This window comes from Oryza glaberrima, chromosome 3 (genome assembly GCF_000147395.1).
Source record: "Oryza glaberrima chromosome 3, OglaRS2, whole genome shotgun sequence".
Lineage (NCBI taxonomy): Eukaryota > Viridiplantae > Streptophyta > Magnoliopsida > Poales > Poaceae > Oryza > Oryza glaberrima.
In genome coordinates, this window is record NC_068328.1 from 26,630,975 (window position 1) to 26,644,983 (window position 14,009).

The 14,009-nt window shown below is 40.4% G+C and overlaps 1 protein-coding gene across 2 annotated transcripts; it reads right to left on the reverse strand.

Moving 5' to 3' along the window:
* Positions 1-3,518: 3,518 nt before the first annotated feature.
* Positions 3,519-11,691, reverse strand: LOC127765273 (protein argonaute 12). 2 transcript variants are annotated; one of them, XM_052290139.1, is made up of 22 exons: positions 11,222-11,691; positions 8,958-9,157; positions 8,719-8,865; positions 8,428-8,561; positions 8,147-8,256; positions 7,938-8,044; positions 7,667-7,799; positions 7,470-7,586; positions 7,237-7,344; positions 7,043-7,114; positions 6,559-6,681; positions 6,289-6,460; positions 6,094-6,215; positions 5,870-6,007; positions 5,231-5,373; positions 5,096-5,158; positions 4,959-5,022; positions 4,720-4,849; positions 4,544-4,617; positions 4,352-4,446; positions 4,208-4,239; positions 3,519-4,079 (listed from the first exon to the last, which is right to left on the reverse strand). In XM_052290139.1, exons 1-22 carry the CDS (start codon positions 11,492-11,494, stop codon positions 3,910-3,912), a joined length of 2,727 nt encoding a protein of 908 aa, XP_052146099.1. In that variant the 5' UTR covers positions 11,495-11,691; the 3' UTR covers positions 3,519-3,909. The 2 variants fall into 2 exon arrangements, 1 of the variants encoding a protein (XP_052146099.1); XR_008016102.1 differs by having other exon boundaries at positions 3,964-4,079; positions 4,352-4,450.
* Between the last annotated feature and the right edge of the window lie 2,318 nt (positions 11,692-14,009).

Below are 14,009 nucleotides of genomic sequence, written 5' to 3' on the forward strand. Positions count from 1 at the left end.
GGACTGGATATATAGATCCCATTAGTTTATGATGTTAACTTTGTAGCCATACTTTTGCTATATGTTGCTAAGGAGGTTTGATCAACTTAGCTTAATTTTGGTTTACTATCACATATTTGGCTTTAAAACCTTTATATATCTAGCATAATATTTTATCAAATTATGTTTAAGTCATAACAATATTTTTTTACTCATTCCATCCCTAAATATAAAACGCAATTACCACTGACGCAAAGACCAAGAAAGATTAATATCGCATTCTCGTTTGGACCAACCCAATAAATATAATGCATGCACCAAATGGAAATAGAGATATTGAGGGTGGATGCTTTTAAAATAATGAATTTAGGAAGGGAGTGCTAGTTAATTATTTGCATGCATGCAAGCCTTGTATTATGAGAAAACATAAAAAAAAAGTTGCACCTTATATTTCAGGATAGAGGAAGTAGCTACGGACTAAATTCATCACATAATATAGTTATTTATAGCACAGTGTATTGTCTCAAAATTAAGCTATTTTTTCACTTACCTCATTTCTCAACCAATCATAACATTCTCTATTTAATTTTTTCACCTATTTTCTCTTCTCAACCAATCACAATATTATTTCGATCATTTTCACTTACTTTCTTCATATTAGTGCCTAACTCAAAACTGCTTAGAGCCCCTTTGAATCGCAGGATTGAAAAAAACGTAGGAATAAGAAAAATGTAGGATTTTGATATGAAAAGTAAGTGTAGGATTACAAAACGTAGGAAAAACACGGGAATGACCGTTTGATTGAACCGCAGGAAAAACGCAGAAATTGGATGAGAGAGATAGACTCAGAGGAAAGTTACCAAGAGGTTGAAGCTCTTGCTAAATTTCCTCCAATATCTCTATAGGAATGCCCATTACATAGGAATTTCAAACAATTGGATATGATTCAATCCTTTGTTTCAAAGGGCTTCATAGGAATTTTTCTATAGGATTAAAATCCTCCAAAATTCCTATATTTTTCCTCCAATTCAAAGGGGCCCTATTAGATTTTGAGACGGAGGAAGTGCACAAATGTGGGCTTGTGGCATGCTGCACTTTGACATAAAAGTTTGACAAATGAGGTATCAACCAAACCGCCCCTTAATTTGCAACCAATCGCATTCAAAAATATATTGTCACTTCCCTTTGGCATTTAGCCATAAGGAGAACATGTTAGCACATAAAAAGTCGACGCTAATTTGTGTCCATGGAAATTACTGTGGTTGTGAGCATTCACTGATGAATAGGGACTGAGTTTGTTTACTCCCTCCGTCCAAAATCTAGGATTGGATGTATCCTAGGTTGAGTTTTCTCCTTTTTACGGAGGAAGTACGTATCTATGCAGAAGAAAATTAGTCATGAGTGTAAATGTGCACGTCCACACAATCTCCAAAAGGCGTGTGTGAACAAGATTAGTGACGAGTCATGAATTCTCGACGACTGTAGCTTGTCGTTAGAATTGTCGACGACTGTAACCGCTCCTAGAGTGACTGAAGAAATCCCCTTTCCCCTGGAAAAAAAGTATAAACAATTTATCTCTTGTTAAAAAAATTGTATATACTATGTCCCAAAATAAATGGATCTCATATATTAAACAAAAACTTTAGTACTTACTGAGGAAAAATATTAAAGTGTCCGAGAAAGTACTCCCTCCGTCCCACATCCCACAAATATCTCTTATATTTAGGGATAGAGAGAGTAGTGAAGTAAGAGGTATCTAAGAGATAAAACAATTTGGTTTGTGAACCGAGATTAGATAAATAGCTAGAAGTTAACTTATTTTGAAACATACTTTAAATCTAGAAATTAACTTATTTCAAAAGGGTAGGGTGGACATCCACACATGATCTCCCTATGAAACATTGGTCACAAATTTGCAGTAAAACTATACCAACGCCCAATAAAAATGTTATCCTAAAAGTAGTTTTCAAGACAAATACATGTATAAGGTTTTCTTGTATAAAATAATCGATCATATAACTACGGTATTATTATCGCATCTGCATGATAAATCTTATCTTCTCTTTTTTTTTTGTTTTTTTGTCTTATTTTAAGGTTTTCACCGCTAAAGCATGGATGTATTGTGTAGGGTATAAATTATTTTTAGTTGATTTATTTATTTTTGTGTGATAACTTATGAGGAGTGGATTCCATTAAAAACAAATTATGAGTAGTGGAGTAGATTAAGGCTCCCATCAGATGGCCTAATCAGTCAAAGAAAAAGTCAAAATTTAAATTTTTAAACTTAATTTTGAGATTGATTTTAAGATATTTTCAACGTAGTTTTCTTTTTCAGCATTGTCTTTCAAGTCACCAAGAATACATATATAAAAGTTTTATCTACAAATTTATTTTTATTACCTAATAAACTGTTTTGACTTATTAGGGAAAAACCAAACGATGGGGCCCTAAACAATCAGAAACACCAGAGCCTCAACCGTGCACGCGTACGCCGTCCGTCAGCATCGGTGACTGCCGACTCCCACGAAATTTCGCAGCTCAAATAAAATCCCCATTATTCCCTCTTCATCAGTCAAAAGTCATCGCCAGCGTAACGTACGTCTCTTTCTCTGACTAATCATCGATCTCTCGCCAGCGTTCTCTCTCTCTCTATCAGAATCTCTTCCAACTTCCGTGGACGTACGCCAAAACAAGAACCACACAAAAACAAGAACCCTAACTTTGTTAAACTCTACAAGTCAACAAACCAAACCTGCTTGATCCCAATAATGCACACTAATACACTATGATATATGCACGCGCAGATGCATCCGCGGCCGGATAAGCGCGCCACCGTTTCTCTCGTCTCCACGTGTTGAATCGGAAAGTCTCTAATTTAGCTACAAGAGTTAAGTCTAAAATAAAGTTGTATAGCTACCTAAAACCAGCTTCACCTCTATAGTTCAGAGTCTGGAATAAAGTTGTGGAGTTAGCTAAATCCAGCTCCACCTCTTATTTATAAAAGCGCAAGCTCCACCCAGTTCCGCTCTTATTTTATATGGAGCTGAAACTGTTTGGCTCCAGCTATGCCAAACAGACCTGTATGGACATGCAAAGCTTTTGCGTGTTTGATAAAAAAAAACAGCGAGCCAGCAGCCAATGGCGATGGTCCATGGCGCGGGCCGCGGCAACGACAGGGAAGCAGAAAAAAATGAGTGGTCGATTGATAATCCGGGGGAGAATTTCTGAGTTTTGACTAATCTGATGCCGAGCCACGCATGCGTTTAACTCATTGATTCCTTAATCTAGAATGTAGGTTGATTAATTGTTGGAACGGATGGACGAGTGATACAGCTGCTGCCGTCTAGACGAAGCTGCTTAGTGATTACTGGAAGCATGATCAGGGCGTTGCGTTGCGTGGTCAGGATGCAACAGAGATTATCAGCTCGTAGTTTAACCTAGTAGTATAAGTGCAATTATTTCAGTCAAGATCGAGATATATCCGGACTTGATTTTCAGCTGCAACGACTGGAAAGGATTTTTCGGCGGTAACCAGAAGGAATTTGTCTGCAGCAAGCCAGCAACTAGGTTGTAGTTTCAGGCTTTACAGATCACATAACTTGGCCTTGACATAACTTCGGAAATTCAGCCAAACACAAAGGAGTTTCAGCAAAATACAGCCAAGTACCACATAGCAGTAACTTCCTTCTCCAGACTACCAGACTAGACAGACAGGAAGGTACCTAGTAGAGTGCAGATACGAGTTTTTACTAAACACAATATGCTAAGTAAAACCCATCATCCCAGACTGTTTGGGGAGGGGTTTTTCGCACTTGCACAACCACTAGAGACATCTAACACCCGCAAAAGTTACAGACAGTTCTTGCAAAAGACCCAACACTTGAGTTGTAGAACATGAGCTTCTATTCAACAGGATCAAACTTAACCCCTTCAGCAGTAGAACATGAACCGCTTAACATTCTCATTGATTTCAGGAAGCGGCTTCGTCGATCGATCCGTTCGCGTCGTTACGGAGGAAGAAGAGCCCTGATCAGAATGCTCGTCCTCCATGTAGTAGCGTGCTCGGAAGGCTCCCAGATGCGCATAGTATGCTGGAGGAACTGTTCAGATAGGAGAGTAACAAAATTCAGTAAAAAAAAAAAAAGAGGACCACAGAAAGAAAGATTACTGGTAAGAAAATCAGCTCTGATAGCTGAATAAATGAAAAACCCGACAAGATAACGCATACCTATGGAGACTGCTCGGGTGCATCGGGCATAGCTGCAGGCAAGGGATCATCCAAGGAAAAAAGGGTTACACCATGCCAGGATGGTAAAGAGTGGGATGATGCATGCACTGTTCACCGTAAGGTAAAACGGCAGAGCAAACTTACGTGTAGCAAAGATTGTAGGTTAAGGTTTGCAGCGTATCAGCCTTGAACCCATTTTCATCTAAAAGAACATGATAATGTGTTGGACGGCTCGTCCCCTGTCTAAATACAAAAGAAGAAACTATTAACACTGGAGGTAAAATTATTTCAATTTCATTGCAAAGTGAAATTGTGATTTGTTCTACCAATCATTACCTTGATACCAGAATGGCTACAGAGGTAAAAGTCAAACTCACTCGGATGGCAGATCATTGTGTCAACAACAGTTCCTAAGAGAAAAAATGCACTTGATGATTTAATATTTCTTTTTTTAAAAAAACTTCATACTTAATACAATGTGAATATTAATATTGCATAACAAAGTTACTTACCAGGAAGGATATTTCCGCTTCTATCCATCATATCTCGACGATTTTCTGGAAATAGGCGGGTGTGATGCCTTTTCTGGACAACAACAAATGTAACTGGAGGAAGGTAGCCCTCCTGCAAACTAGCACATGCCTACGAATACAAGCAAAAACAACATTGTATTATCGGCAGCATGAGATGGAGAAACAACTATATAGGGACAAATAGGTAAGCGGAACAAAAAGGACTTTGCCTGAGATACCTTGCGAATTGCATCCATTTCATAAAGCAACACTTGGCTGAACTGTCCCTCGCTGACACCATCTCTGCATATTGAAGAAATCAGAATTAAGCACAGGCAAAAAAATGCTTTTTTTTAAAAATAAACTCTTCACGGACCGATAAAATATAATCCGGCTAGGTTTCTGTCCAGTTTCTTGGTAGAAAGACCTGAGCAACTCCCTGCAATATATACATGTTAATTCAGCGAAAAGAGAGAAATTCAGACATTTATTTCTCTAGAATAACAATTACCTAATCATTCCACCTCTAATAATTCCCTTCAATGGATCTTTCACTTCTGTGTAAAGATTAGATATGATTTCTTCCCTATGACTTTGTGTAGATACCAAGCATTTGTACTTTGTAACTTCTGGCCAATCCATGGATGCAACAACCTACAATCATTGAGAATAGAAACTTTCATTCAAGACCACACATACAAGGTGCTAAAAAGGATAATTTTTTTTCTAATAACAAGTCACACAAAAGTAGAAGTGTAGAATGGAAATGTTTGCACCCTAAAGGCCTAAACACAAGCCAGGCTTGTTGTAGAACTAACGCACAGTAACTACTTTAGTTTATCCATTCTTCGTTTAATATGCAAAAGTTAGCACAATGCTAAAAGTCCACTATCCACCAAAAAAAAGACTGAAACAGAAAAAAAAAACAAATATAAAAAATAATCATCATAATTCTGTAGGGCTAAATAAGTTCCAGAATCATCATAATTCTGTAGGCTCAAACAGAAAAAAAAATACTATAGGGCTAAATAAGTTCCAGAATCATCATAATTCTGTTAGACATTGATCTACCTTAATCAGAAAAATCAAACAACACAGGTTGAGCAAAATGTAAAACTGTGATATGGTGAGTTGGGGAGAGTACACAGACCGCTGCAATGGATGGAGAAGCACCCTCCCCAGGAGATGGATGTGTAACATCCGCTCCAAACACTATCGTAGGACGATCTGTCAGAATTGGTATTTTCTTGTGCAACGCATCTTCAAGTACTGTATTTCGCCCCCCGACCTAATTGCAAAATAAAAATGATATTAATGTCTTTTGAACTGCTTGTAGAGTGGTTAGTCATACCATACAATTAAACTTCATCCTACCTTAACATTCATTTTTAGGGCCAGATTTTCAAGATACTGTTTCCCACCTTTCTGAAGACTCTTGGGTGCACAGCATTGAGTTATCACACCAACCTCTGTTTCACAAATTCGTTTTATCCTTCCTACATATGTAATGAGTATCAGAAACTTAAATTCAAATTGAATCACCTGCATGAGAATGCATCAAGAGCTTACCATAAGAACCACTAATTTCAGGCAATATTACAATTAATAACTGAAGTTGCTGCCCTGTCAGGCCTTGCTGGTCAAGCTTTTCTGAAGATTGCCTATGGATATTTCTGATTGCACCCTCGATGTTGCGTTGCTGTCCTTGTATGATATCCACACATGGTCTCGTATTCATTTGCTACAAACAGAAATGGATAAAGTCAACCAGTGAATATTTTAGTGACAAAAGTATACTTACAAAAATAAATTTACGGATTTCTTTAAGGAGTAATTTACCATGCCAATATTATTGCACATGCCAACCAGGTCTTCACAAAACATCCTAATGTCATTTACATGCATCCGAGAAGCAAAAGATAGGCAGGTCCAATGGTTGATACATCCTCCATTTACCATCCTCTGAAAAATCTCAGGAAAAATGTCAAGACGGTTCGCCACAAAGAGAAGATATCAAACCATCAATACAAATAACCTGAAAAATGTGCTTTTCATTTCAATGTGTAATAGCTTTTACACATTTGCTTCATTTATAAACAATGTAGTCAAACATTATTATAGGCTTATAGCTACCACAAAAAATGAGTGTGCCCTAACAACATAAGCATCGCTCATTCACATGCAACTGTCAAAACAGCAGACGATATGACGGGGTGTTGAGAAATACAATAAGAAAAACCTTGTGTAATAATGGTATTTTCTGAGTTAAGTATGCAATAGTACATTGCAAATAAAATGGTGCAGACGGTGAGACAGAGCATACCTTGTTAATCATGTTCCATTGTCCAACGGAAGGATTACATACTTTTTCTCTTCCAGAGTCATGATATTTAAGCTAATTATAAGAGGAAAATTAAGGGGTTAACTGAACATACGAGACTGAAATGAAGCACACAATTTTAATAAAAAAATAAGTACATAATTAAATAAAACAATAAATAAAAGATGGTTATATACCCTAGGGGTAGGCAGTACACGGGCATCAACCACGGCAAGTTGGTTAGCGACTTTGATGCCAAATTCTTTTGCACAATCATCATTGCCATAAGAGTTCGTATTAACAATCTGAGAATACAAGTAAAATGTTTTTATCTTCAAATCAAACAAAAAAAATAAACATGAAAGAACATAAAACAAAACTATACGAGGAGACTACACCTACACCAAAGTAAACATGGAGCAAAATTCACCTCTATGATACTGCTCTCCCTTTGTGCGGGTCGTTCACATGTCATCCTTAGAATGTTTGTAACTTGATGCTCATTTAGCTTCTTCGAATACCGTTGTCCTTCAAGTATACTGCAGACCTGAAGAAAAAACATGCTAATAGATTTATATCTACTCTGTAGCAACTCTGTGAAGATGAACAACGAAAGGAAAAGGAAACCTCCATAGGCAAATATTTTGGTCTGCTATCACTGCCAGCTTGAAGGCATGGCCAATTAACATGTTTTAAGGAGTAATTGTACTGCTTCTTAAAGTATTGGACGACTGATATCCTGTTTCCATCTAGATCAAACCTGTCAAATAAGAAAATCAGAAAATTACTTGTAACATATTGTACTGCAATTACTGTCTTAATGGCATGGTGTGATTCAAGTTTATAAAATGTAATGCTGACAGAAAATCAGAAATGGGTCACAAAAGAAAAAAGGTACATCAATTCATTCATTGGAGCTGAGGGTATTCCAGTGATCTTGTAACGTATGGATTTCTCTTTCCAGTGAGTTGCCACAATTTGGACTCCTTTTAGGGCCTTTTTCAGCTATGATGCAGAAGAACAAAACAAAAGACAGCAATAACTAATTCAGGAAACATAGAATGAAAAAAATAGAGATGAGATGAAATATGACAATAAGATTCAAACTTTAATACGATCTTGATCAGACAAGCGCCTTGAAACATCTCGGATGTTCAAATACTGAACTGCAAAGTCCATCACTGGCTGGGCCTTGTAAAATGCTGTTGCAGAAATATCTAAAAGGAAAATTCACATCAATATCCAACACAGAACGTAACTGACTCTGTATTGTGAAATAAAATTAACCGACTCCTGTATCAATTGATGGATTGACCGTTCCATCAAATGTTGAGTATCTCGACACAAACATTTCTATACTACTAAAATACTTTGAGGTAAATCCATACCGATATTTAGCGACAGTCCCATCTGCGTGGGGCGCAGACTTTGGTAATACCCCCTCCAACACTCTGTACCACTACCAATCTCGCCACCATGCCCAAATGATTGGGAGAAAAATGACCTTGAGATAGATACATACCTGTCACAAGTAAAATTTACCTAGTTAAAAATATTCATGTCGATCAAGATTCTGGATTAACAGGACGCATGCACATATGGAATCATAAGGCATAGAAGTTGATGTAATGAACTAATTGTACTTCATATCATGGAAACATCAAATATCAAAGAATTACTTTGAGGTAGGGCATTCCCTAAGAGCAATGTCAAGAGCTTGAATAGTGTCCTGTGGCAACTCCCTCTGCCTTCCAACCAAAAACTGCTTAAGGCTGTACAGATCTGTTTTGGAGGCTTGCTTTATGGTCACCTTGTTTTCCTCCTCCCTAAAACACAATAACAAATATTTTATAAAGTCGTCATATTAATAAAAAAACAGTTATGAGAAAAGGAGAAGGCTTCAAGTGTTTAACCATACCGTTGGTTACCCCTCAAAGGATTAATGTGCTTGACAACAAAGTCTTTGGTTTTGAAAGGTAGTGGACCTGCAGTATATATGCTCTTTCTTCCATCATAGACAGGTAACCTACCATCCAAGAATTGTTTGTGCAACGCAACAAGTTTGTTGATTATTGATCTATTTCTCTCACGAGAAGTTGATTCTGGAGTGATCACCACCTGTACCAACAAAACATGTTGCACTTAATCTTAAGATCTTTATGATGGAAATAGTTAAACAAATTCACTTGAATGATACTAAATCCAACCACATCACGAGTGGCGAGGGAAAGAAATGAAGCTGAAAGGAGCATTCGCTGATGATTGATTAACCAAAGAATATATATCATCATTATGTATTTTTTTCTCACGGTGTTCCTAGTTTGGAAAGTCCATTGCACATCTATATATGGTTGATCATTTATTTTACACCATTTCAAAAGCATGGCTAAATGCATGCATGCCACTAGCAACTCAATGGTAACAAATATAGAAGTTCAAATTAAATCGTTAAGAGATAATGTTTAACTTTTAATAACATATTTAACTGGCCATGTACATCCATGTGGGATGTAGAGACCGGATTGATATCCATTATCTGAAAAACAACATATAGTGCTAAATTTGTGGAATTTACACTTTTCCTCTTTCAGCAAGAAGACCAAAGCAGTCATACAAATTTTTCATTAAACCGAGGGGTGTTTACATTGTAAATGAGCATTTTAAATAAATTTATCCAATTCAACAATTTCTCTAGTGAAATGTCATATTTGACATGAGAGTATTATTACTCAGGAAAGTGCTAGAATACATTTATTAATGGTCCTTAAAACATATCTTATTCAGCTATTAGAAATTTGAGATGTAAAATTAATGTGCTATATCTATTTTTAATACATTCCAGATTTTACACATATATTTTGATTTTTCTTTTTTGGGAAACTTTCAAACTTGACTTGAATTTCAGGACGAAGTTGATGTGACATGTAGACTCGTTATAATGTGCTATAGAAGCCTATACCGCTTCCACTTTACCAGTATATATAAACCCCTAATATCTTGGATGCATTTAAGGTTAGCAAGTTAAATGCATAGGTGTTTTCCCTTTCTTAAGAGGGGAAAGCACTTGAGTGGGGTTAGAGCAAGATCTTGTGCATTCCTGTTCAAATAACTTTGGTACTAGGGTGCAAATGTCGGTTGATTAGAACGAACTTCTTTTTAATTGGAAACTCAAATTTCTAGCCATTGGATTTAGATCCAATCTCTTTTTCTCTCTGCTCCCAATCCATAACTCTCCATGCTCCCCTTCCCCAAACCCATCTATAGTTAAACTCTCCATGCGCCACTTTCCCAAACGCTAGTTGCTAAACCTCTCCATTCCACGGCCGCAAAATTTTAAGGGACTATCTATAGATCTATTGACAGAAAATCCCACATCCCATCTTTCAAATTTTGGACCATTGGATGTGCTTTAAGATTCGTGCAAAGGCATTAACCCTAGCTCTCCTCCCGTTCCCCTCCCATCGCGCGTCCGCACCCCCCCCCCATCGCTACTCCTCCGCTCGATCCCCGCTGCAACCGCCCCACCACGTCGCCGCCCGCCTCACCGGCTGGCCGGAGGGCGTCAACGGCGCCGGCGAGACCCCCTCCCCCTCCCCCCAATGATGCATGCCCACCGCCCTCCTCCAGCCCCGCGGCTTCCGGCGCCGCCGCCGACGCCTCGCCACCCACTCCACCGCCCACCGCCGGGCTGCCGCCTCCCCCGGCCAACCCTCTAAGCTGGCGAACTCCTCTTCCCTCTCCCTCTCCCACCCCACCTCGGGACCCTAACCCGTAGGGTCCTCTATCGGAGTCTAGGGTGTCGCCGGCGCCGAAGAAGAAGAGAAGGTCGCCGGAGTTGGAGAAGAAGGCCTGGAGCACGAATCTCGAAGCTCATCCGGTAGCGCAAAATCTGCAAGATTTGGGGATACAATTTCTATCAGCAGGAGGTTAGCAATTCCGAAATTTTAACCCGGTGGGGCTGCCTCCTCGCCGTCACCCCCTCGCCGGAGAAGAATAGGCTCGCCGGAGCACGACGATCCTCCGAGAAAATCCCAACAGCGAGTACAAAAAATGAGTACTAGGAGAATGGAATTAGTTTTCGAGTACTAGTAGACTAGTGCTAGATTAGCGATCACAAATTCACAATAGATTACGAAACGAGCTAGCATGCAGAGAGAGATGAGATTGGATGAGAAAACGTACGTCGTAGTGGTAGATGTCCTTGTCCGCGACTTGCACCAGGAAATGGTTGGCGCGGACGCGGCACCGCCTCCCGATCGTGCCGACGTCCGGACGCGCCGGGAAGGTCATCGCCTTGCTCGACGACGGCGGCAGCGTCGCGGGCGGGGGCGCGGGCGCCGGTGCGGCGACCTGAGATGGCTCTCTCTTGACATTGTCCGTGCCCTGCGCCGCCGCCAACGACGAACCCTGGCCTGCTGGCGGCGCTCCACCCGACACAACCATCTTCCCCTTCATCTCGCCGCACAGAGCCCCCACCGCAACCGCCGGCGCAGGCGCCGGCACTCCGACGCCGCCGCGCCCGCCGCCTACGGGTCGACGCGCCGCCGCATCGGGCTGCACCTGCACGCCGCCTCGTCCGCCGCCGCCAGATGGCGGGGCCGGGGCGTGGAATGGCTGCTGCTGCTGCCGCACAGCCCCGGCGCCCACAGCGACGCCGCCACGGCCGCGCGGCGCGTCGTGACGGCCTCCGCGCTCACCCGCCCCTCGACCACCGCCTTGCCGCTCGCAGACGACGCCGAGATCGCCCCTACCCTGGCCACCCCTCCCGCCACCTCCACCTCCGCCTCCTTCCCGCCCGCCGCCGCGGCGGCCTCCGCCGCCGCCGCCGCGCGAAGACATGATGATTGAGGAGGAGTAAAGGCGAAGCGGAGACGAGGGAGACGTGGGGGGAGGGGTTAGCGGAGGAGGCGGCGTTTATATAGAAGAAGAAGAAGCGAATGGATCGTGTGGGATACAAAGCGTCTCTCGAATCTCGATGTACTCCAAACCAAACCAACCCCACGAGGCACGTGGATCGGGTGGTGTGGCCGTGTGGGTGGGGTGACAAGTGGAGTGGGGCCCTCACGTCAGCAGCGGGCGGGGCGCGGCGCGGCGCAGGGGAGGATGCGATTGCGAGCGCAGCAGCGATCTTAGCAAAGAGATCTCCTCCTCCTACTCTGTCGCTGCGTGTGACTTGGCGACGCGACGATCCGTGTCTTGCTCCTCCTGGGAACTTGCTGGGAATGCGGATGGTGACGGGCGATGGACGTGGGAGAGACCCGCATTCATCATGGTACATTGGTATACTCAGTAAGTTTAATAGTATAGCCCACTATTGACTCCAATTTATCTATAGCTAATCTAATAGCTCATTCATACAATAGTTACATACTACACTATTAATATCTGGTCCTACCTGTCATGTACACACTGCGTCTTGGAGTCCGTGCTACAGCTGGCTACAAATCTGTAGCCCGCTGCCCTTCTCTCTCCTTATTTATCTGCTTAAAATATGTTTGCAGCTAGCTTATAGCCTGCTATTGTACCTACTCTTAGGGTGTGTTCGCAGCGTGCACAGTTAAACACGAAAAACAAAGCGGTACATTAGCACGTGATTAATTAAGTATTTACTAATTTTTTTTAAAAAATAGATTAATTTGTTCTTTTTAAATAACTTTCGTATATAATTTTTTTTAAAAAAAACATAGGCTCTGTTCGTTTGTCCGGTTGTCCGGGTTGGGAATCTTTCAAATCCTGCACTCGAGTATACTACTAGTACACTCGATACCCTACAACTGTAACAGCGCTGGCAGGGGGAGAAGATTTTTGATATTGGATGGATATCCCTCGTTTTTTACTTACGGTATTAAAAAGGTCATTATTTTTTAAAAAAATTGTAATATACTTCATCATTTTTCAATATATAACACCGTTAACTTGTTAAGATACGTTGGACTATTCGTTTTATTAAAAAAAATTGTGTAATTATCATTTATTTTAGTGTGACTTGATTTATCATCAAATATTCTTTAAGCATGACTTAAACTTTTTTATATTTAAAAAAAATGAGTAAGACGAATGGTCAAATGTTTGTTAAAAGTTAACAACGTTATATATTAAAAACACAGAGGTAGTAGATCATTACAAGTTTATTATTAGCAATGCAAGTTTAAATTCGCGTATATCGCAATCAAATTTATTATTTTATTTCTTCTTATATAAGTTAGAATTTGAATACCCATGTTTATAGAGTGCCATATTACTTAATTATTATATTACTAATTTATTTTTTAAACAATAATCATTTTTAAGTAGCAGGTAAAAACACCCTTTCAAGAGATGAATAGACTTTCCTACATCATACCGCTACTATGGCATGCGGGCGGGCATGCCCATCTCTCGTATCTCATGCCGCGTTTTTAATTTCTAGAGACGAGAGATGGGGAATTAAATTTGAAAATATATTGTTCATCCAATTTTTTCTCAGAAATATTCGGATGCAAAAAATTTTATGAAAATATACTGTCGATCTCGCACAATCGTTGCGCGAGGGTATGACATTGTGGGCGGTATCGTATGGTGAAAGTACAAGACCATGTGGGACCACACGGTCTCACAGAATGGAAGAGCGAGATCGAAGGGTCTCGCGGAATCAAACAGCGACGCTGTCCAACGGCTCCATTTGATTAGTGATTAATTACTCGATTAACAATTAACTACTAATAATTAGTGATTAATTATCATGATTAATGATTAATTAATATCACTAATCATGATAATTAATCGCTAATTAAATCGACATGACATCGGTATCGCTGGTTGCTTCAGTGAGAATGAACGATCTCGCTCTTCAATTCCGTGCGGCGCGAGACTGCACAATTTCGCTCTTTCACCGTGCGATACCATCCGCGACATCATTTTCGCGCAACGGTCGTGCGAGACCAACAGTATATTTCTGCAAAAAATTTTGCATCCTGAATATTCCTGAGAA